This window comes from Solanum stenotomum, chromosome 5 (assembly GCF_019186545.1).
Source record: "Solanum stenotomum isolate F172 chromosome 5, ASM1918654v1, whole genome shotgun sequence".
Classification (NCBI taxonomy): domain Eukaryota; kingdom Viridiplantae; phylum Streptophyta; class Magnoliopsida; order Solanales; family Solanaceae; genus Solanum; species Solanum stenotomum.
The window spans coordinates 5,814,315-5,838,409 of record NC_064286.1 but is presented as its reverse complement, the minus strand read 5'-3'; the positions used below and the strand labels follow the sequence as shown (position 1 = coordinate 5,838,409).

The window sequence follows — 24,095 nt, the reverse complement described above, 5'->3', positions numbered from 1 at the left end:
AACAGATTAAAAATAAAAACAAGACAAAATAGATTGAAACTATCAAAATAATTATTAAGGATCTGAAAAATACTCCAACTTTGGTCGAAATTGTTGTTACGACACCAAACTTTATGGAGGACCTTTTACTCTCAGCACTATTTAATAGTGTATTTTAAAGGTATATATGTGCCCACGTGGAAACGTTACTATTTATAATGATGCAATATTTAGGATGTTCACGTGGACGCATATATACCATTAAAATATATATTAAATAATACATGAGATAAAATGTTGTTTCCAAAATTCGATATTATTCAATAATTTTGATCAAAGTTAAAATATATTTCAAACCTTTTTCTCTATTATAATTATAATAACACCATATTGCAGGCAACACACTATTGATGTCAAGATCAACATGAGTAACACACTCCGGTTCGTAAGACCAAGTAATTAAGGATTTTTGGTACTTCCAATCATATGTCTATATCATCCATAAAAATAGTTTTTTTTTTTTTAAAATTGAAAATGTCATCATTAAAAATAGTTTTTTTTAATTGAAAATATCACTAGGTTTCGTCAATTTATCTATATCATGCAAATTGTCGAGAGTATTTTTCGAAATTTCAAATATCTTCATCAATATATCTGCTTCATGTAACAAATATATATTTAGTAGTTCAATGTATATATGTGCCTTAAAGGTGCTTTAGAGATGTTTTCCGGTTGATAATTTGGTCTCATTAAATAAAAGAGTTTTTAATCAAATACTGAAACTTAACATGGGTAAAATATTAATAACATCATTAAACATTTATCAAATATATGGTTCTTCTGAGGCTGACTAAAAAAATGTATCATATAAATTGGGGCAGAAAAATATATAAGAATACTTTTAGTATTATTTGTTGGCCTCGTGCTAGCATAGGGCTTTGCATCTAGTAGTACCAATATTACTCCTAATCGTTTTCCCTCCAAGGATTATGATTTAATTAGGGATTCAATCTGTGGCTAATCCCTAGCTATGTTTTAGCAAGGGAAGTTCTTAGCCAAATCAAATTTAATTTTTAGCGGAAATTAATACGATCTTGGTGCTCATTTTCTTGTGGTACATCAAGAGGTTCATCATATCGTTTTGACTAGGCACGAAGTTTAAGAAAGAAAGGTTTTTTTTTGAAACTTATGGTATAAAATAAGTCAGAAATTAGTGTGATTATAAATCATTTTATTAAGGATAAAGTTATCAGTTTAAAGTTAAATTATTACTACTAAATATAAAAATATATTATTCTTTTTGGGACTGAGCGAAAAGAAAAGTAAGTTGAGATTTCGGAATAATACTACTATTAAATTCAAGAGAAATTTGAATACAACCGTCAAGTAGTATATTTTTATTCATCATCCATTTAACATTGGGAGGCATAAAAAGAGCAAGAAGACAATCTGTCACACATAGTACTCTTTATATGCCATATTATCAATTACGGTACACGGAAGCATTTGGCCTTGGCTCGAAATCTTTTTCTTGTTTGAGATCAACGTTGTCATCGTAATGATAATTAGATACATTTGGCCTTGGCTCGAAATCTTTTTCTTGTTTGAGATCAACGTTGTCATCATCATGATAACTAGATAAATTTGGCCTTGGCTCGAAATCTTTTCCTTGTTTGAGAGCAACGTTGTCATCATCATGATAATTAGATACATTTGGCCTTGGCTCGATATCTTTTTCTTGTTTGAGACCAACGTTGTCATCATCATGATAACTAGATACATTTGGCCTTGGCTCGAAATCTTTTTCTTGTTTGAGACCAACATCATCATCTTGATAACCAGATACATTTGGCCTTGGCTCGAAATATTTTTCTTGTTTGAGACCAATATCATCATCTTGATAACCAGATGCATTTGGCCTTGGCTCGAAATCCTTTTCTTGGTTTAGACCATCCTCATCATTATGGTAACTAGATACATTAGGTATTGGCTCAAAAGATGATTTGTGACAATCGATTTTCTCTTTATGTGGCTGAGGCATAAGATGTTGGATTGCTTTAGGCATTGGCTCATCTTTCATCACATCTCTCCAGTATTCTCCAGGGTCTTTTCTTGCATCAGTGTACTGCCCAAAAGTGGAAAAAAATTGCTTAATCCCAAGCTATATATATGGATTAATTAATTCTTTATGAGTACANTTTATGTGGCTGAGGCATAAGATGTTGGATTGCTTTAGGCATTGGCTCATCTTTCATCACATCTCTCCAGTATTCTCCAGGGTCTTTTCTTGCATCAGTGTACTGCCCAAAAGTGGAAAAAAATTGCTTAATCCCAAGCTATATATATGGATTAATTAATTCTTTATGAATACATAGTTCATACATGGCATAATATATGAACATACATTAAAAAGTTAGTCTAAGCAGACACGTAAGTACACCAAATTTGAGAGTACATTTACATCGATCTTGATATCCTAGCTTGGTCTCAACTGTTAAATAAACAATTCAATCCATCCTCATTGTGTCTAGTAGACACTCGACTTTAATGTGATACATATATTCTGGAGGTGTCTACCATGACCAATATTTTGTAAGTTGGAATGTTCAAAATTGAATTGTTTACATGAAATAATGTCAAATTTGAGTGTATGTTCTTGTATCAGTGGAATTTAAAGAAATTTCAGAAATATATCAACATTCATCTTACATATATAGATGAATGATTCTTGTAAGTAGATTAATTAAGTCCCTAACTAACTAGGCTAAAGCTGCTAGGTAATTTGTAGAAAAATTAATCAAATGTCAATTATTCTAGCTAATTAAAAAGCAAAAATGGATTCTTTTAAATTAGACTTGTAACCATGATGCTTGAAGCCAATTTACGTACACCTTTACTGATTCTACGAAATATCTATCGCCTTCCACTAACAACATATATCTAATAACTTTATTCAGAACAATTGAGAACACATACCAGGGCAAGTGAAAAGAGCAGGATCAGAGCAATATGTGATTCATCACTTTAAAAGCTGTTGTAATTGATGTTTGCTTAATCACTTTGATGCATAGATAAGCTTTATATATAGACAGGTTGGGATATAATAATAATAATAATAATAATAATAGTAAAAACAAATAAAATAATAATAATAATAATAATAATAATATGATTGTAATTATAATAAAACCATATTATAATACAGATAAATAACAAGGTTCAATTATAAATTAAAAATTTGGGGGTTCTAAATTTCCTTATAAAAAAGAGAGAGGGGGTTCGAACCCATAACTCTAGCTTGAAAAGCATTTTCACGGTCTCTTCCTTAGCAATGAACCGTCAATCAACAATTTTATTAGGGGTTCACAAGTTAATATATATATATATATATATATATATATATATATTTATTTATTTTATTTTCTAGTACAAATACAAGATCTACAGTAAAGGCTAAAACAATTGGATTCGTCCGAACCCACAAATTCCTACCTAACTCCGCCAATATTAAATTCAACATGACTCATGCACACATGTTATTGATGTTTAATGTTTTTCTTAATCAGTTTGATGCATATATATATATATAGAATAAGCTTTATAGATAGGTAAATACATTATGAGACTTTCTTCGTTTTAATTCATTTATTTAATTTTAATTTAATATAAAGTTTTAAAAGTATAAAAAAAAAATTTGAATCTTATGATTTCAAACTAAACATATGTAGAATGTATGAAAAAATATGTCATTAGAAAAGTTAGAATTAAATAGTTACCAATTTTTTTATTTCTTAATTAGATTAAAAATAAAAATAAGAAAAAATAAATTGAAACTATCAAAATAATTATTAAGGGACTGAAAAATACTCCAACTTTGGTCGAAATTGTTGTTACGATACCAAAATTTATGGATGTCCTTTTACCCACATCACTATTTAATATGTATTTTAATGGTATATATGTGCCCACGTGGACACGTTACTATTTATAATGATGCAATATTTATGATGTTCACATGGACGAATATATACCTTTAAAATACACTATTAAATAGTACAAAAGATAAAATGTTCTTTCCAAAGTTCGATATTATTCTACAATTTCGATCAAAGCTAGAATATATTTCAAACCTTTTTCTCTATTATAATTATAATAACACCATATTGCAGGCAACACGCTATTGATGTCAAGATCAATATGAGTAACACACTCCGGTTCGTAAGACCAAATAATTAAGGATTTTTGGTACATACAATCTTATGTCTATATCATCCATAAAAAAGTTTTTTTTTTTATAATTGAAAATATCATCATTAAAAATAGTTTTTTTAATTAAAAATATCACTAGTTTTCGTCAATTTATCTATATCATACAAATTATCGAGAGTATTTTTCAGAATTTCAAATCTCTTCATCAATATATCTGCTTCATGTAACAAATAGATATTTAGTAGTTCAATGTCTATATATGCTTTAAAGGTGCTTTAGAGATGTTTTCCGGTTGATAATTTGGTCTCATTCAATAAAAAAGTTTTTAATCAAATAATGAAACTTAACATGGGTAAAATATTAATACAAAATATTAATAACATCATTAAGCATTTATCAAATATATTGTTCTTCTCAGGCTGACTAAAAAAATGTATCACTTAAATTGACGCAGAAAAATATATAAGAATACTTTTAGTATGATTTGTTGGCTCGTGCTAGCATGGGGTTTTGCATCTAGTAGTACCAATATTACTCCTAATTGTTTTCCCTCCAAGGATTATGATTTAATTAGGGATTCAATCAGTGGCTAATCCCTAGCTATGTTTTAGCTTGGGAAGTGCTTAGCCAAATCAAATTTAATTTTTACAGGAAATTAATACGATCTTGGTGCTCATTTTCTTGTGGTACATCGAGATGTTTATCAAATCGTTTTGACTAGGCACGAAGTTTAAGAAAGAAAGAAATATATTTGAAACTTATGGTATAAAATAAGTCAGAAATTAGTGTGATTATAAATCATTTTACTAAGGATAAAATTGACCGTTTAAAGTTAAATTATTACTACTAAATATAGAAATATATTATTTTTTTTGGGATTGACCGAAAAGAACAGTAGGTTGAGATTTAGGAATAATACTAGTACTATTAAGTTGAAGAGAAATTTGAATACAACCATCAAGTAGTATTTTTTTTATTCATGATCCATTTAACATTGGGAGGCACAAAAATAGCAAGACGACAATCTCTCACACATAGTACTCTTAATATGCCATATTATCAATTATGGCAGAAATATTTGGCCTAGGCGTGAAATTTTTTTATATTTAATTCTTTGTGACTAGTATCATTATCATGATAATTAAATACATCTGATCTTAGATCGAAATCTCTTTCTTGTTCAAGACCGATGTTATCATCACGATAACTAAAAAGCATTATTTGGATTTGACTCAAATAATAACTAGATGAATTTAACCTTGGATTGAGAGATGATTTGTGACAATCAATTTTGATCTCTTTATGTGACCAAGGCATAAGATGTTGGATTACTTTAGACTTTTGACTTATCTTTCATTACATCTCTCTAATAATATTCTCCAGGGTCTTCTCTTGCATCAATAAAATAAAAATAATATATATATATATATATATATATATAGATTAACCAACCTCCATCATCGAGGCTTGCAACAACAACATGTTTAATATAGCTTACAAGATAAGTGAGATTTGGGGAGAGTGAAGTGCGTATACATTGTTATTCCTATCTTATAAAGATAGAGTGGTTGTTTTCAATTTTAAACTCTCGGCTCAATTAAAGAATATCAAAACACAAATGTGTAAAACAAATACAATACTTCATCTGTCCAACAATATTTGTCCACTATTTATTTTGCATACTTCTTAAGAAACTATAAATAGAAGGATAGTTTTACTATATCACCATTGGAATATAATAAATACAATGTCTTGAAAATTAAAATGTAATAGAGAATGACTATAATTAATTAATAATAAGGGTAAGTTGTGAACTAAGTGTAAAATTATTTATTGATTTTATAAAGTGGACAAGTATTGTTGAACATCCCAAAATAGTACAGTAGACGACTATTATTGAACGACGAAAGTATAAAAAACAATCATGTTGAAAACAATGTAAACGAAAATAATATAGCAACAATAAATAATACTTATAATAACTAATGTACACTTACTTCCCATAGGGAGGCTTATAAGTAATTAATTACTCTGTCTCTAATTACTTGTCCACTTTTGAATTGACACATTTATTATGAAGTCAATTATTGACATAGTGAATTTACCCTTTTACCCCTATTAATTATGAAGTGAATGGATTAAAAATTTAAGATTTTCAAGAAATTGTACCTTTTCAAAGTAATTAACTGAGGGTATAATAGGTAAAATTATATTGTCCCTTCTTGGTTTGTCAAAATAGACAAGTATTAGGGACAACTATAAAAAGAAATGTGAACAAGTAATTATGGACATATGGAGTATCTATGATCACTTACCAAGGCAAGTGAAAAGATTAGGATGAGAGCAATGTTGTTATATTGTTATTGATGTTTAATGTTTTGTTTAATCACTTTGATGCATATAGAATAAGCTTTATATATAGGTAAAGATATTATGACACTCTCTTCGTTTTAATTAATTTATTTGATTTAATTTAATATAAAATTTTAAAAAGTATAAAAAAACTTTTGAATCTTATGATTTCAAACTAAATATATTGTAGAATGTATGAAAAAATATGTCATTAGAAAAGTTAGAATTAAATAGTTGCCAAATTTTTTATTTCTTGAACAGATTAAAAATAAAAATATGACAAAATAAATTGAAACTATGAAAATAATAATAATAATAATTTTAATAACACCATATTGCAGGCAACACGCTATTGATGTCAAGATCAACATGAGTCACACGCTATTGATGTCAAGACCAAATAATTAAGGATTTTTGGTTCATCAATAAAAATAGTTTTTTCAAAAAAAATTAAAAATATCATCAATAAAAATAATTTTTTTTTATAATTGAAAATATTATCATTAAAAATAGATTTTTTTTAATTGAAAATATCACTACTGATGAGAGGCTAGAAGCATATACGTTTTCGTCAATTTATTTATATCATGCAAATTGTCGAGAGTATTTTTCAGAATTTCAAATCTCTTCATCAATATGTCTGCTTCATGCAACAAATATATATTTAGTAGTTCAATGTTTATATATGCTTTAAAGGTGCTTTAGAGATGTTTTCCAGTTAATAATTTCGCCTCATTCAATAAAAGAGTTTTTAATCAAATAATGAAACTTAACATGGATGAAATATTGATAACATCATTAAACATTTGTAAAACCCCAGAAAAGAGTAATCGCTTTCTAAATGAAGTAAGAGAGGAAACTGAGATTTCCAAGATAGCCTTTGAGCTAAGTTTTTGAGCAATTATCTCAAATTAGCAGAAAGAAGTATGTTTTTAAAACATAACAACTAGTATATTTTGGGAGTAGTATTAAGCACCGATATGGGGGAGAGTTCAGACAACTCACAACCCTCATTAACCATGTAGCCACCATAGGTAGAAAATGGTCATACTTTTTAGATGAATCCTTTTCACAATAGACTAGTGGATCTACTTAGTAGTTCAGGTCCTATACCTTTGGCTGGGTATAAGATGCGCTGGAAGCATGAGAAAGATCGATGTATCATCACAATAGCTCCTATGTGATAGTAGTCGGTTAGAGAAACTCTCACATAAGTTATTGTATTTTTATATACATCAGTTTATTGTATTTTTACATACATTTCAGAGTTATGTTGTATCCTTGCATACACACGGAGTTGACAACATGTTTTTAAACAGTTTGTTTCTTTATATTGCACTTGTTTTAAATTGCTTTATATTGAAATGAGTTCAGTCATGTTGAGTTGAGTGCCCAGAGTCGAATATCATATATTTGAGTTGAGTATCTAATCTCTGAGTCGAGTATCTTATCCTTGAGTACTTCTGAATTGAGTAACTTGAGTAGTTTTGAGTATCCTTGAGTATTCCTTGAGTTGAGTAAGTTTGAAAAGAGGTAAGTATATCTCCTTTTTATAAAGTTTCAAGCTCATGTTTATGTTTTAGAATTCCCCTTACATGCTCGTACATTCCACGTACTGAGCCATTCTACCTGCATCTTCTCATGATGGTTACATAGGTATTCAGGATCATCAACAGGGGATTCGTTGATACATTCGAGAGTTCGAGTTAGCTATGGTGAGCCTCCTTGCTTTCGGGGGATTTTATTTACCTTTCAGTTAAATCAGTTGTTAGGATGTCGTGGGTATTGTCCCAACTTCCATCTTTATCAGTTAGAGGCTTCATAGATAGTCAGTATAGTTGAGAAGTCTGTATTATTCATTTATTTTATTAAATGTTTTAAAGACTTAAGTTGCCTATTTTATGGCGAGTTGAATATATTATTTTTATTCTAAGTTGTTCATTTGAGTTCAAGTTTTGAAAAGTTAAGTTTGTTGAATTTTATTCAGTTTTTAAGCTTTGTATGCTTGAGTTAGTCTTCCGCTTGTAGTCAGCCAGAATGAGGGTTCGCTTGGGGACCAGCAATGGTTCTTGAGTATCGGCCACGTCCAGGGTGTTGGCTCGGGTCGTGATAAACTTGGTATCAAAGCACCGAGTTCAAGAGTCCTAGGGTGTCTATGAAGCCGTGTCAAGTAGGATCTTGTTTATGGTTGTGAGGGACCCACTTCTATAACAGAGGGACTACCGACATTTAAGAAATGTTTCCCTTCGTTCATACTCTTAATCGTGCAATAGAGCTAAGTTATAGAGATTTATTCATTCTCGTGCGTTTTTCAAAATTATTCATTCGACTACCCATCATACTAAAGGTGGTTGAATAGAAAAGTCATATCATTATGGATGCGTTGTTCTTAGCAAGAGTCTTGAGAAAGTCATGAGACTCTAGAGGGGCTTGAGAGAAGCCCAAGAGTAAGTAAAGTGTTCAGTTTCAGAGGAATGCACTTATATTCATATGAATCGTGCGTTTGAGCTAAAAGTGAGTTGTACTCTTTTCCCTAAGCCTTGTTTTCAGCTGAGATCGTTATGAGGAAGTATGTTTAGAGCTTGGGTAGTATTTTCACCCGAAAAGTGTAGCTTGAGTTACGTGATCATGAGTAGTAGTAGTAATGAAAGAGCCCAGAGTTTGAGGAAAGTATGCAAAGGTTTAGTAATCCTAGAAAGGGAGATAGTGATGAGGCAAGCTATGTTATTATAGTTATACACCTAGTAAGTTGTTGATGAAGAGTTTTCCCTTATGGGTAGACTAAGAAGTGATGAGTTGTGAAGATTCCATCATAGAAGGTAGAGTGTGTTTTATCTAGAAAGGGGTTATGATGATGTGTCATTGTGTTAGTAATGACCAAGTGTAAGTGGTGAATAAAAGAGCAAGAGTATTCATGAGGTGATAGATCTAAGCTAGGCCTATGATCTTTAATGGAAATCCTATAATATTCAAAGTGTTATAGAACTGATTAGGCATTGTTGTATAGTGAATGAGTGAATAGTACTAAAGTTGTGAAGGGATTAACTACTTGTCATAAGGTCATAGTGGACGAGTGTTTCTAAAATTTGCGCATAGTAGTAGTGAGCTGGTATAGTAGACGAGCAATCATATTGATATTCGGGTTTAGTAATAAATGTTAAGCTTGAATTTGAGATGAGTGTTTTGCTAAAAAAAAATGACAACATGAGGGTGATGATATTAGTCTTGAGATTTTATCTAGAAGACTTAACCTAGAGTAGGTGAGGAATTGAGGTGATTAGATACAATAGATATGAGTGGTACAAGTGAGAGACCCTAACCTTTAGATAAGGGCAGTGAAGTGTGGCTAAGTCACAAGAGTAACAAGAGCATTACGAGGTATACCGAGAGGGTATGTAATTAGAAGAGGTTAAGAGAAACACCTTAGAAAGAGGTATTAGTACCTGCTTATTGAGAGTTCGGTAGTCATGAGGTAAACTTCTCTCGAGTGTTAGAGTAAAAGAGGATGTAGATCAGTTAGAGATAAATGGAATAGGTCCATTGCTTTCAAGTGTTAGATTTAGACCTAAGGGGAGATGAAAAGATGAGAAATCAAGTCAAGTGTTTGAGAGTAACATAGTAACGAGTTCCAAAGAGTTTGGGGATATCTTTTTAATTAGAGGTCCTTTTTTTGTAATGGAGTGAAGTTAGAAAAAAGATGTTGATGATCTTATCGTGATAGTGATGGTGTGTTTATTCTGTTTAAGGTTATTAATGAGGAGGGAGAAAAAGATGGGGTTTTCTATGAGAAATAGTTAAATGAGAGCCCTTAGTTGGATCCGAAGGAGTTGGTTAGTAGGAGTTCAGGGAGTTGTTAGAATACTAAGCTTGAATGTGGTGGCAAAGAGTAATAGTTTTGGGATGAGATTCCCTAAGAGAGGTATAGAATCTGAACTTAAGTATTTGGGTTAAGCTTGAATATAGTATGAGTAGACAATTAGATACATACCTCAGTAAGAGTAACCCTTTCCATACCCAGACATACAGCCGTCATTCAAGGACGAATGATCCCAAGGGGGAGATATTGTAACACCCCAGAAAAATTTTTGAACTAAGATTCGAACCATTATTCGTAGTGAGTGAAATTTTACAAGGAATTTAAAATTTCTTGAGAAGTAAGGTCACTAGATGTAGCACCTTAAGTTCCTAGAAGAATCAAAGAAAAAGCATTCAAGTCATTCCTAGTTTGTCTTAAGTTTTGGGTCAATTTCAAATGTATATAACTTTTAGTACAAGAGCATTTAAGAGACCCATGACATATTAAATTAAAGCCCTTCGAGTCCTCATAGCAAGGCCACAAAGTTTGCTTAATTTCGAGCTCTGAGTAAAAAGTTATGACTGATTTAATAACATCGCACAAACCTGACAGCAGCTCTGCGACGCGGAGCCAATACGGACCTCACTGCCTGGTGGAAAATAATTCTGACTCCCAACTCATTTTATTTATTTGTTTAAGGGTATTTTAGTCCTAAAAACCCTTAGGAGGTCATCTAAATTTCCCTAAACGAATAGAAAATCAGTTTTCACAAATCAAACCCTCTCATTCACTCCAAAGATTCTACGCTCAAGAAAAATCAAGAAACGCTAAGGCTAGGGTTCATCTTTCAATATTTTCCTTCAAGTTCTTTAAGAAGATGATTCTTTCAGGTATGTAAGCATCCATAGTGTTGGGTTTGTTCACCCACACGCCAAACATGTTAATTTCAGCGTTAAATTCATTCTGGAAAGTTGAAGCTTTGATGTTCTTGCTATGTATTCATGAAATTGCTTTCATTCTTGAGTTAAGATGATATTGATGAGTTCTTGAGGAAATAGAGCCAATTTTAGAGTTGTATTTGATTAGATTCTTGAGTACATGTGTTGGGTAGCTGAATCTGAAGAAATTTTGAGAGAGATAGTCGAGTTTAGGCGAATTGAGGATAGAAAATGAAGAAGAAAAAGTCGGGCAGATTTTGGCACAATTGCTCCCCCAGTGACCAAAAAACTTCTACGCGTTGCGGTTAAGACACGGACTCCTCTGTCTCAAAATTTAATTTCGCGAGTAATTATTTAAAACACCTTCGCGTCGCGGACTTGTTCCGAGACGGTGATTTCGTAATTTTTCTCAAATATAGCTATTCAAAATCATTCCTAAAAAACATGAATCCTTTCCAACCACAAATCTAAATCCTTGAATCCATAATTCAATTCAAGGATCAGTTAAGAGTCAAGTCAAGAGCAGTTAGGATCAAAGTCAAGAGTTAAGTCAAGATAAGTTCTTAAAGTTTTTCAAAAGTCTTTCACAAATGTTTTTTAACATCGTTTTAATTAAGACTAAAAGTTTCAAGTTAAACAAAGAGTGAGTAGAGTTCAAGAAAACCTTCGAGTTCAATTGTGAATCCTTTGAGATCAACTATCAAGTTGAACTAAGTTTTGAGGAAGTAAGTCAGAGAATAAAAAGAGTTGTATACATGAGTTCCATATAGTTATGTAGACCATCGAGCTGAGTTGTTTCATGTCCATAATTTCGAATGAACTTCGTAAGTTGAGCATCTTTCAGAGAAGTGGTATATTCAAGTTCTAAGTCTTTAAATGTTGAGTTCCTAATCCATTTTAAGGAGCATCTTTGAGTACTTGAATTGAATATTTCATGCCCATAATTCCGCATGAACACTATAAGTCGAAAAATCTTGAGATGAGTAGTATTATTGAAGTTCTTGTGTTCCAAGTATTGAGTTTTATCTATTGTTATTGAAAACCTTGTATTGAGTCGTTCATACCCATAATTTGGCATGAACCGTACCTTAAGAAGTCTTTTACAAATGTTTAAATTTTGTTTTAAGACTTAAAGCTTTGAGTTCAGTAAATAGTAAAAAGTAAAGTTTGAAGTCATTTTCTTCAAAAGTATATGGGGACTAAGTATTCCCAAAGAGTTTATTAATATTTTCACATTTAACTAAGAACGGAAATTGAGATTTCCAAAGAGTTTTCGGGCTAGTTTTCAAAAAAGAGTAATCGCTTTCTAAATGAAGCAAGAGAGGAAACTGAGATTTCCAAGATAGCCTTTGAGCTAAGTCTTTGAGCAATTATCTCAAATTAGCAAAAAGAAGTATGCTTTTAAAACATAAGAGCTGGTATATTTTGGGAGTTGTATTGAGCATCGATATGGGGGAGAGTTCAGACAACTCACAGCCCCCATAAACCATGTAGCCACCATGGGTACAAAATAGTTATACTTTTTCGATGAATCATTTTCACAATAGACTAGTGGATCCACTTAGTAGTTTAGGACCTATACCTTTGGCCGGGTATAGGATGCGCTGGCAGCGTGAGGAAGATCGTTGTATCATCACAATAGCTCTTATGTGATGGTTGTCGGTTAGAAAAACTCCCACAGAAGTTATACTGTATTTATATATATATATATATATATATATCAATTTATTGTATTTTTACATACATTTCAGAGTTATGTTGTATCCTTGCATACACACAGAGTTGACATCATGTTTTTAAACAGTTTGTTTCTTTATATTGCACTTGTTTTAAATTGCTTTATATTGAAATGAGTTCAGTCATGTTGAGTTGAGTACCAAGAGTCGAATATCATATATTTGAGTTGAGTATCTAATCTCTGAGTTGAGTATCTTATCCTTGAGTACTTATGAGTTGAGTAAGTTGAGTAGTTTTGAGTATCCTTGAGTATTCCTTGAGTTGAGTAAGTTTGGAAAGAGCTAAGTATGTCTCCTTTTTATCAAGTTTCAAGCTTCTGTTATGTTTTAGAAATCCCCTTACATGCTCGTATATTCCACGTACTGAGTCATTTGGCCTGCATCTTCTCGTGATGCAGACACATATATTCAGGATCATCAACAGGGGCTTCGTTGATACATCCAAGAGTTCAAGTTAGCTATGGTGAGCCTCCTTGCTTCCGGAGGATTTCATATATCTTTCAGTTATATCAGTTGTTAGGATGTCGTGGGTCGTGTCCCGACTTCCATCTTTATCAGTTATAAGCTTCATAGATAGTCAGTATAGTTGAGAAGTCTGTATTATTCATTTATTTTATTAAATGTTTTAAAGACTTGAGTAGTTTATTTTATGGCGAGTTAAATATATTATTTTTATTCTAAGTTGTTCATTTGAGTTAAAGTTTTGAAAAGTTGAGTTTAATGAATTTTATTCAGTTTTTAAGCTTTGTATGCTTGAGTTAGTCTTTCGCTTGTAGTCAGCGAGGATGAGGGTTCGCTTGGGGACCAGCAATGGTTCTTGAGTGCTGGCCACGTCCAGGGTGTAGGTTCGGATCGTGACAACCTATATCAAATATATGGTTCTTCTAGGGCTGACTAAAAAAATATATCACATCAATTGAGACAAAAAAATATATAAGAATACTTTTAGTATGATTTGTTGGCCTCGTGCTAGCATAGGGCTTTGCATCTAGTAGTACCAATATTACTGCTAATCGTTTTCCCTCCAAGGATTATGATTTAATTAGGGATTCAATCAGTGGCTAATCCCTAGCTATGTTTTAGCTTGGTTAGAGCTTAGCCAAATCAAATTTAAATTTCAGCGAAAATTAATACAATCTTGGTGCTCATTTTCTTGTGGTTTATCGAGAGGTTCATCATATCGTTTTGACTAGGCACGAAGTTTAAGAAAGAAAGAAAGATTTTTGAAACTTATGATATAAAATAAGTCAGAAATTAGTGTGATTATAAATCATTTTATTAAGGAAAAAATTGACAATTTAAAGTTAAATTATTACTACTAAATATAGAAATATATCATTCTTTTTGGGACCGAAAAGAAAAGTAAGTTGAGATTTAGGAATAATACTACTATTAAAATCAAGAGAAAATTGAACACAACCATCAAGTAATATTTTTTTTATTCATGATCCTTTTAACATTGGGAGGCACAAAAATAGCAAGAAGACAATCTCACACATAGTACTCTTTATATGCCATAGTATCAATTATGGTACACAGAAACATTTGGCCTTGGCTTGAAATCTTTTTCTTGTTTGAGACCAACGTTGTCATCATCATGATAACTAGTTACATTTGGCCTTGGCTCGAAATCTTTTTCTAGTTTGAGACCAACATTGTCATCATCATGATAACTAGTTACATTTGGCCTTGGCTCGAAATCCTTTTCTTGTTTCAGACCAACCTCATCATTATGGTAACTAGATACATTAGGAATTGGTTCAAAAGATAATTTGTGACAATCAATTGTCTCTTTATGTGGCTGAGGCATAAGATGTTGGATTGCTTTAGGCATTGGCTCATCTTTCATCACATCCCTCCAGTATTCTCCAAGGTCTTTTCTTGCATCAGTGTACTGCCCAAAAGTGAAAAAAAAATTGTTTAATCCCAAGCTATATATATGGATTAATTAATTGTTTATAAGTATATAGTTCATACATGGCATAATGTATGAACATACATTAAAAGGTTAGTCTCAGCAGACAAGTAAGTACTCCAATTTTGAAAGTACATGTATATTGATCTAGACATCTTAATTTGGTCTCAACTGTCAAATAAACAATCCAACCCATCCTCATTGTGTCTCGTAGAAACTCGACTTTAAAGTGACACATATATTCTGGAGGTGTCTACATGACCAATATTTTGTAAGTTGGAATGTTCAAAATTGAAGTGTTTACATGAAAAAATATCAAATTTGAGTGTCTGTTTATGTATCAGTGGAATAAAAAGAAATTTTAGAAATATATCAATATTCATGTTACATATATAGACGAATGATTCTTGTAAGTAGGTTAATTAAGTCCCTAACTAAATGGGCTAAAGCTGCTAGGTAAGTTGTAGAAATTAATCAAATGTCAATTATGCTAGCTAATTAAAAAGCAAAAATGGATCTTTTTAATTAGACTTATGAAGCCAATTTAAGCCAATTTAAGTGCATCTCAACTGATTCTATGAAATATCTATCACCTCCCACTAACAACACATATCAAATAACTTTATCCACCACAAATAAAAACAACTGAGTACACATACCAGGGCAAGTGAAAAGAGCAGGATGAGAGCAATATGTGATTTCATAACTTTAAAAGCTGTTGTAATTGATGTTTGCTTATTCACTTTGATGCATAAATAAGCTTTATATAGACAGGTTGGGATATATTATTAATAATAATAATAATATGATTGTAATTATAATAAAACCATATTACACTACAATTAAATAACGAGGTTTAATTATAAATTAAAAGCTTGGGGGTTCTAAATTTCCTTATAAAAAGGGGGGGGGGGGGGGGGGGGTTCGAACCCACAACTCTAGCGTGAAAAGCATTTCCACGGTTTCTTCCTTAGCAGTGAACCGTGAGTCAATTTTATTAGGGGTTCACAAGTTAATATACAAATATATTTCAGATTTTTTTCCCTATTATAATTATAATAACACCATATTGCAGGCAACACGCTATTGATGTCAAGATCAACATACATGAGGTACGCAAGACCAAATAATTAAGGATTTTTTGTACATCCAATCTTATGTCTATATCATCAATAATAATAGTTTTATTTTATAATTGAAAATATCATCATTAAAAATAGTTTTTTTAATTGAAAATATCACTAGTTTTCTTCAATTTATCTATATCATGCAAATTGTCGAGAGTATTTTTCAGAATTTCAAATCTCTTTATCAATATATCTGCTTCATGTAACAAATATATATTTAGTAGTTCAATATCTATATATACTTTAAAGGTGCTTTAGAGATGTTTTCTGGTTGATAATTTTGTCTCATTCAATAAAAAAGTTTCTAATCAAATAATGAAACTTAACATGGACAAAATATTAATAACATCATTAAGCATTTATCAAATATATTGTTCTTCTGAGGCTGACTGAAAAAATGTATCACATAAATTGACGCAGAAAAATATATAAGAATACTTTTAGTATGATTTGTTGGCTCGTGCTAGCATAGGGTTTTGCATATAGTAGTACCAATATTACTCCTAATCGTTTTCCCTCCAAGGATTATGATTTAATTAGGGATTCAATCAGTGGCTAATCCCTAGCTATGCTTTAGCTTGGGAAGTGCTTAGCCAAATCAAATTTAATTTTTACTGGAAATTAATATGATCTTGGTACTCGTTTTCTTGTCGTATATCGAAATGTTTATCATATCGTTTTGACTAGGCACGAAGTTTAAGAAAGAAAGAAATATTTTTGAAACTTATGGTATAAAATAAGTCAGAAATTAGTGTGATTGTAAATCATTTTATTAAGTATAAAATTGACTGTTTAAAGTTAAATTATTACTACTAAATATAGAAATATATCATTCTTTTTGGAACTGACCGAAAAGAATAGTAGGTTGAGATTTAGGAATAATACTAGTACTATTAAATTGAAGAGAAATTTGAATACAACCATCAAGTAGTATTTTTTTTTTTTATTCATGATCCATTTAACATTGGGAGGCACAAAAATAGCAAGAAGACAATCTCTCACACATAGCACTCTTTATATGCCATATTATCAATTATGGCAGAAATATTTGGCCTAGGCTTGAAATTTTTTTATATTTATCGTTTGTGATTAGTATCATTATCATGCTAATTAAATACATCTGATCTTAGATCGAAATCTCTTTCTTGTTCAAGACCGATGTTATCATCACGATAACTAAAAAGCATTATTTGGATTTGACTCAAATAATAACTAGATGAATTTAACCTTGGATTGAGAGATGATTTGTGATAATCAATTTTGATCTCTTTATGTGACCAAGGCATAAGATGTTGGATTACTTTAGACTTTTGACTTATCTTTCATTACATCTCTCTAATAATATTCTCCAGGGTCTTCTCTTGCATCAATAAAATAAAAATAATATATTTATAGATTAACCTACCTCCATCATCGAGGCTTGCAACAACAACATGTTTAATATAGCTTACAAGATAAGTGAGATTTGGGGAGAGTGAAGTGCGTATACATTGTTATTCCTATCTTATAAAGATAGAGTGGTTGTTTTCAATTTTAAACTCTCGGCTCAATTAAAGAATATGAAAACATAAATGTGTAAAACAAATACAATACTTCATCTGTCCAACAATATTTGTCCACTATTTATTTTGCATACTTCTTAAGAAACTATAAGTAGAAGGATAGTTTTACTATATCACCATTGGAATATAATAAATACAATGTCTTGAAAATTAAAATGTAATAGAGAATGACTATAATAAATAATAAGGGTAAATTGTGAACTAAGTGTAAAATTATTTATTGATTTTATAAAGTGGACAAGTATTGTTGAACATCCCAAAATAGTACAGTGGACGACTATTATTGAACGACGAAAGTATAAAAAACAATCATGTTGAAAACAATGTAAACGAAAATAATATAGCAACAATAAATAATACTTATAATAACTAATGGACACTTACTTCCCATAGGGAGGCTTATAAGTAATTAAGTATTCCCTCTGTCCCTAATTACTTGACCATTTTTGAATTAACACACTTATTAAGAAGTCAATTATTGACATAGTGAATTTACCCCATTACCCCTATTAATTATGAAGTGAATGGATTAAAAATTTAAGATTTTCAAGAAATTATACCTTTTTCAAAGTAATTAACTGAGGGTATAATAGGTAAAATTATATTGTTCCTTCTTGGTTTGTCAAAATAGACAAGTATTAGGGACAACTATAAAAAGAAATGTGAACAAGTAATTATGGACATATGGAGTATCTATGATCACTTACCAAGGCATGTGAAAAGATTAGGATGAGAGCAATGTTGTTATATTGTTATTGATGTTTAATGTTTTGTTTAATCACTTTGATGCATATAGAATAAGCTTTATATATAGGTAAAGATATTATGACACTCTCTTCATTTTAATTTATTTATTTGAGATAATTTAATATAAAATTTAAAAAAGTATGAAAAAACTTTTGAATCTTATGATTTCAAACTAAATATATTGTAGAATGTATGAAAAAATATGTCATTAGAAAAGTTATAATTAAATAGTTGCCAAATTTTTTATTTCTTGAACAGATTAAAAATAAAAATATGACAAAATAAATTGAAACTATGAAAATAATTATTATTATTATTTTAATAACACCATATTGCAGGCAACACGCTATTGATGTCAAGATCTACATGAGTCACACGCTATTGATGTCAAGACCAAATAATTAAGGATTTTTGGTTCATCAATAAAAATAGTTTTTAAAAAAAAAATTTAAAATATCATCAATAAAAAATAGTTTTTTTTTTTTATAATTGAAAATATTATCATTAAAACGAGTTTTTTTAATTGAAAATATCACTACTGATGAGAGGCTAGAAGCATATACGTTTTCGTCAATTTATCTATATCATGCAAATTGTCGAGAGTATTATTCAGAATTTCAAATCTCTTCATCAATATTTACGCTTCATACAGCAAATATATATTTAGTAGTTCAATGTTTATATACGCTTTAAAGGTGCTTTAGAGATGTTCTCCGGTTAATAATTTGGCCTCATTCAATAAAAGAGTTTTTAATCAAATAAAGAAACTTAACAAGGATGAAATATTGATAACATCATTAAATATTTGTAAAACCCTTGAAAAATTTTCGAACTGAGACTCGAACCGGTCTTTGTAGTGAGTGAGATTTTACAAGAAATTTAAAATTTCTTGAGAGGTAAGGTCACTAGATGTAGCACCTTAAGTTCCAAGAAGAATCAAAGAAAAAGCATTCAAGTCATTCCTAGTTTTTCTTAAGTTTTGGGTCAACTTCAAATGGAAATAACTTTTAGTACAAGATGAGTTAGGAGACCCATAAGATATTAAATTAAAGCTCTTTGATCCTCTTTCCAACGCCACCGAGTTTGCTCAATTCCGAGCTTTGAGTAAAAAGTTATGACTGATTTACTAACATCGCCCAAAACTGCCAGCAGCTCCGCGACGCGGAGCCAATACGGACCTCACTGCCTGGTGGAAAAAAATTACGACTCCCAGCTCATTTTATTTATTTGTTTAAGGTTGTTTTAGTCCTAAAAACCCTTAGGAGGTCATCCAAATTGCCCTAAACGAATAGAAAATTAGTTTTCACAAACCAAACCCTCTCATTCACTCCAAAGATTCTACGCTCAAGAAAAAATCAAGAAACGCTAAGGCTAGGGTTCATCTTTCAAGATTTTCCTTCAAGTTCTTCAAGAAGATGATTCTTTCAGGTATGTAAGCTTCCATAGTGTTGCGTTTGTTCACCCACACGCCAATCTTGTCAATTTCAGCGTTAAATTCATTTTGGAAAAGTTGAAGCTTTGATGTTCTTGTTATGTATTCATGAAATTGCTTTCATTCTTGAGTCAAGATGAGATTGATGAGTTCTTGAGGAAATAGAGTCGATTTTAGAGTTGTGTTTGATTAGATTCTTGAGTACATGTGTTGGGTATCTGAATCTAAAGAAATTTTGAGAGAGATAGTCGAGTTTAGGCGAATTGAGGATAGAAAACGAAGAAGAAAAAGTTGAGCAGATTTTGGCACGCTTGCTGCCCCAGTGACCAAAAAGTTTCTCCGCGTCGCGGTTAAAATGTGAACCCCTCTATCTCAAAATTTAATTTCGTGAGTAATTATTTAAAACACCTCCGCATCGCGGACTTGTTCCAAGAAGGTGATTTCGTAATTTTTCTCAAATATAGCAATTCAAAATCATTCCTAAACAACATGAGACCTTTCCAATCACAAATCTAAATCCTTGAATCCATAATTAAATTCAAGGATCAGTTAAGAGTCAAGTCAAGAGCAGTTAAGATCAAAGTCAAGATAAGTTCTTAAAGTTTTTCAAAAGTCTTTCACAAATGTCTTTTAACATCGTTTTAAGACTAAAAGTTTCAAGTTAACCAAAGAATGAGTAGAGTTCAAGAAAGCCTTCGAGTTCAATTGTGAATCCTTTGAGATCAACTATCAAGTTGAACTCAGTTTTGAGCAAGTAAGTCAGAGAATAAGAAGAGTCATATACATGAGTTCTATATAGTTATGTAGACCATCGAGTCGAGTTGTTTCATGCCCATAATTTCTCATGAACTTCGTAAGTTGAGCATCTTTCAGAGAAGTGGTATCTTCAAGTTCTAAGCCTTTAAATGTTGAGTTCCTAATCCCTTTTAAGGAGCATCTTTGAGTACTTTAGATGAATATTTCATGCCCATAATTCCGCATGAACACTATAAGTCGAAAAATCTTGAGATGAGTAGTATCATTGAAGTTCTTGAGTTCTAATTATAGAGTTTTATCTATGGTTATTGAAAACATTTCATTGAGTCGTTCATGCCCATAACTCGGCATGAACCATACCTTAAGAAGACTTTTACAAATGTTTAAATTTTGTTTTAAGACTTAAAGTTTGGAGTTCAGTAAAGAGTAAAGTTTGAAGTCCTTTTCTTCAAAAGTATATGGGGACTAAGTATTCCCAAAGAGTTTATAAATATTTCACATTTAAATGAGAACGGAAACTGAGATTTCCAAAGAGCTTACGGGCTAGTTTTCAGAAAAGAGTAATCTCTTTCTAAATGAAACAAGAGAGGAAACTGAGATTTCCAAGATAGCCTTTGAGCTAAGTTTTTGAGCAATTATGTCAAATCAACCGAAAGAAGTATGTTTTTAAAACATAAGAACTAGTATATTTTGGGAGTAGTATTGAGAACCGATATGGGAGAGAGTTCAGACAACTCATAGCCCCCATAAACCATGTAGCCACCATAGCTAAAAAATGGTCATACTTTCTACGTGATTCCTTTTCACAATGTACTAGTGGATCTACTTAGTAGTTCAGGTCCTATACCTTTGGCCGGGTATAAGATGCGCTGGCAGCGTGAGAAAGATTGATGTATCATCACAATAGCTCTTCTGTGATGGTTGTCGATTAGAAAAACTCCCACAGAAGTTATTGTATTTATATATATATATATATAAATTTATTGTATTTTTACATAAATTTCAGAGTTATGTTGTATCCTTACATACACACAGAGTTGACATCATGTTTTTAAACAGTTTGTTTCTTTATATTGCACTTGTTTTAAATTGCTTTATATTAAAATGAGTTCAGTCATGTTGAGTTGAGTACCCAGAGTCGAATATCAGATATTTGAGTTGAGTATCTAATCTCTGAGCTGAGTATCTTATCCTTGTGTACTTCTGAGTTGACTAAGTTGAGTAGTTTTGAGTATCCTTGAGTATTCCTTAAGTTGAGTAAGTTTGAAAAGAGGTAAGTATGTCTCCTTTTTATAAAGTTTCAAGCTCATGTTTATTTTTTAGAATTCCCCTTACATGCTCGTACATTCCACGTATTGAGCCATTCTACCTGCATCTTCTCATGATGCTTACATAGGTATTCAGGGTCATCAACAGGGGATTCGTTAATACATTCGAGAGTTCAAGTTAGCTATGGTGAGCCTCCTTGTTTCCGGGGGCTTTTATTTACCTTTCAGTTAAATCAGTTGTTAGGATGTCGTGGCTGTCGTCCCAACTTCCATCTTTATCAGTTAGAGGCTTCATAGATAGTCAGTATAGTTGAGAAGTCTGTATTATTCATTTATTTTATTAAATGTTTTAAAGACTTAAGTTGCCTATTTTATGGCGAGTTAAATATATTATTTTTATTCTAAGTTGTTCATTTGAGTTCAAGTTTTGAAAAGTTGAGTTTGTTGAATTTTATTAAGTTTTTAAGCTTTGTATGTTTGAGTTAGTCTTCCGCCTGTAGTCAACCAGGATGAGGGTTCGCTTGGGGACCAACAATGGTTCTTGAGTGCCGGCCATGTCCAGGGTGTAGGCTCGAGTCGTGACAAATTTGGTATTAGAGCACCGAGTTCAAGAGTCCTAGTGTGTCTATGAAGTCGTGTCAAGTAGGATCTTGTTTATGGTTGTGAGGGACCCACTTCTATAAAAGTGGGACTACCGACATTTAAGAAATATCTCCCTTCTTTCATACTCTTAATCGTGTAATAGAGCTAAGTCATAGAGATTGATTCATTCTCGTGCGTGTTTCAAAATTATTCATTCGACTACCCATCATACTAAAGGTGGTTGAATAGAAAAGTCATATCATTATGGATGAGTTGTTCTTAGCAAGAGTCTTGAGAAAGTCATGAAACTCCAGAGGGGCTTGAGAGAAGCCCAAGAGTAAGTTAAGTGTTCAGTTTCAGAGGAATGCACTTATATTCATATGAATCGTGCGTTTGAGCTAAAAGTGAGTTGTACTATTTTCCCTAAGCCTTGTTTTCAACTGAGATCGTTATGAGGAAGTATGTTTAGAGCTTGGGTAGTATTTTCACCCGAAAAGTGTAGCTTGAGTTACGTGATCATGAGTAGTAGTAGTAGCGAAAGAGCCCAGAGTTAGAGGAAAGTATGCAAAGGTTTAGTACTCCTAGAAAGGGAGATAGTGATGAGGCAAGCTATGTTATTATAGTCATACACCTAGTAAGTTGTTGATGAAGAGTTTTCCCTTATGGGTAGACTAAGAAGTGATGAGTTGTGAAGATTCCATCATAGAAGGTAGAGTGTGTTTTATCTAGAAAGGGGTTATGATGATGTGTCATTGTGTTAGTAATGACCAAGTGTAAGTGGTGAATAAAAGAGCAAGAGTATTCATGAGGTGATAGATCTAAGCTAGGCCTATGATCTTTAAGGGAAATCTCATAATATTCAAAGTGTTATAGAACTTATTAGGCATTGTTGTATAGTGAATGAGTGAATAGTACTAATGTTGTGAAGGGAAATGTGATAATAAATTCTAAGTATGAATATTAAGAGGTGAGGATTAACTACTTGTCATAAGGTCATAGTGGACGATTGTTTCTAAAATTTGCGCATAGTAGTGGTGAGCAGGTATAGTAGATAAGCAATGATATTGATATTCGGGTTTAGCAATAAACATTAAGCTTGAATTTGAGATGAGTGTTATGATCAAAAGAATGACAACATGAGGGTGATGATGTTAGTCTTGATATTTGATCTAGAAGACTTGACCTAGAGTAGGTGAGGAATTGAGGTGATTAGATGCAATAGATATGAGTGGTACAAGTGAGAGACCCTAATCTTTAGATAAGGGCAGTAAAGTGTGGCTAAGTCATAAGAGTAACAATAGTATTACGAGGTGTACCGAGAGGGTATGTAATTAGAAGAGGTTAAGAGAAACACCTTAGAAAGAGGTATTAATACCTGCTTATTGAGAGTTTGGTAGTCATAAGGTAAACTTCTCTCGAGTGTTAGAGTAAAAGAGGATGTAGATCAGTTAGAGATAAATGGAATAGGTCCATTGCTTTCAAGTGTAAGCTTTATACCTAAGGGGGAGATGAAAAGATAAGAAATCAAGTCAAGTGTTTGAGAGTAAGATAGTAATGAGTTCCAAAGAGTTTGGGGATATCTTTTTAATTAGAGGTCTTTTTTTGTAATGAAGTGATGTTAGAAATATTAGGTTGATGATCTTATCGTGATAGTGATGGTGTGTTTATTCCGTTCAAGGTAATTAATGAGGAGGGA

General features: G+C 31.6%; 1 protein-coding gene across 3 annotated transcripts in view; it reads right to left on the bottom strand.

Annotated features, from left to right (window-relative positions):
• Positions 1-1,347: 1,347 nt before the first annotated feature.
• Positions 1,348-24,095, bottom strand: part of LOC125866036 (organ-specific protein S2-like) — a 51,188-nt gene continuing 28,440 nt past the window's right edge. For 2 of the 3 annotated variants that reach the window (XM_049546321.1, XM_049546320.1), the window contains exon 2: positions 1,348-2,104. In XM_049546321.1, the coding sequence (XP_049402278.1) occupies positions 1,463-2,104 (642 nt within the window). In that variant the 3' untranslated portion in view covers positions 1,348-1,462. Of the gene's footprint in view, positions 2,105-15,584; positions 15,657-24,095 lie in introns of those variants that run through there. The other variant, XM_049546319.1, reaches the window with a different exon arrangement.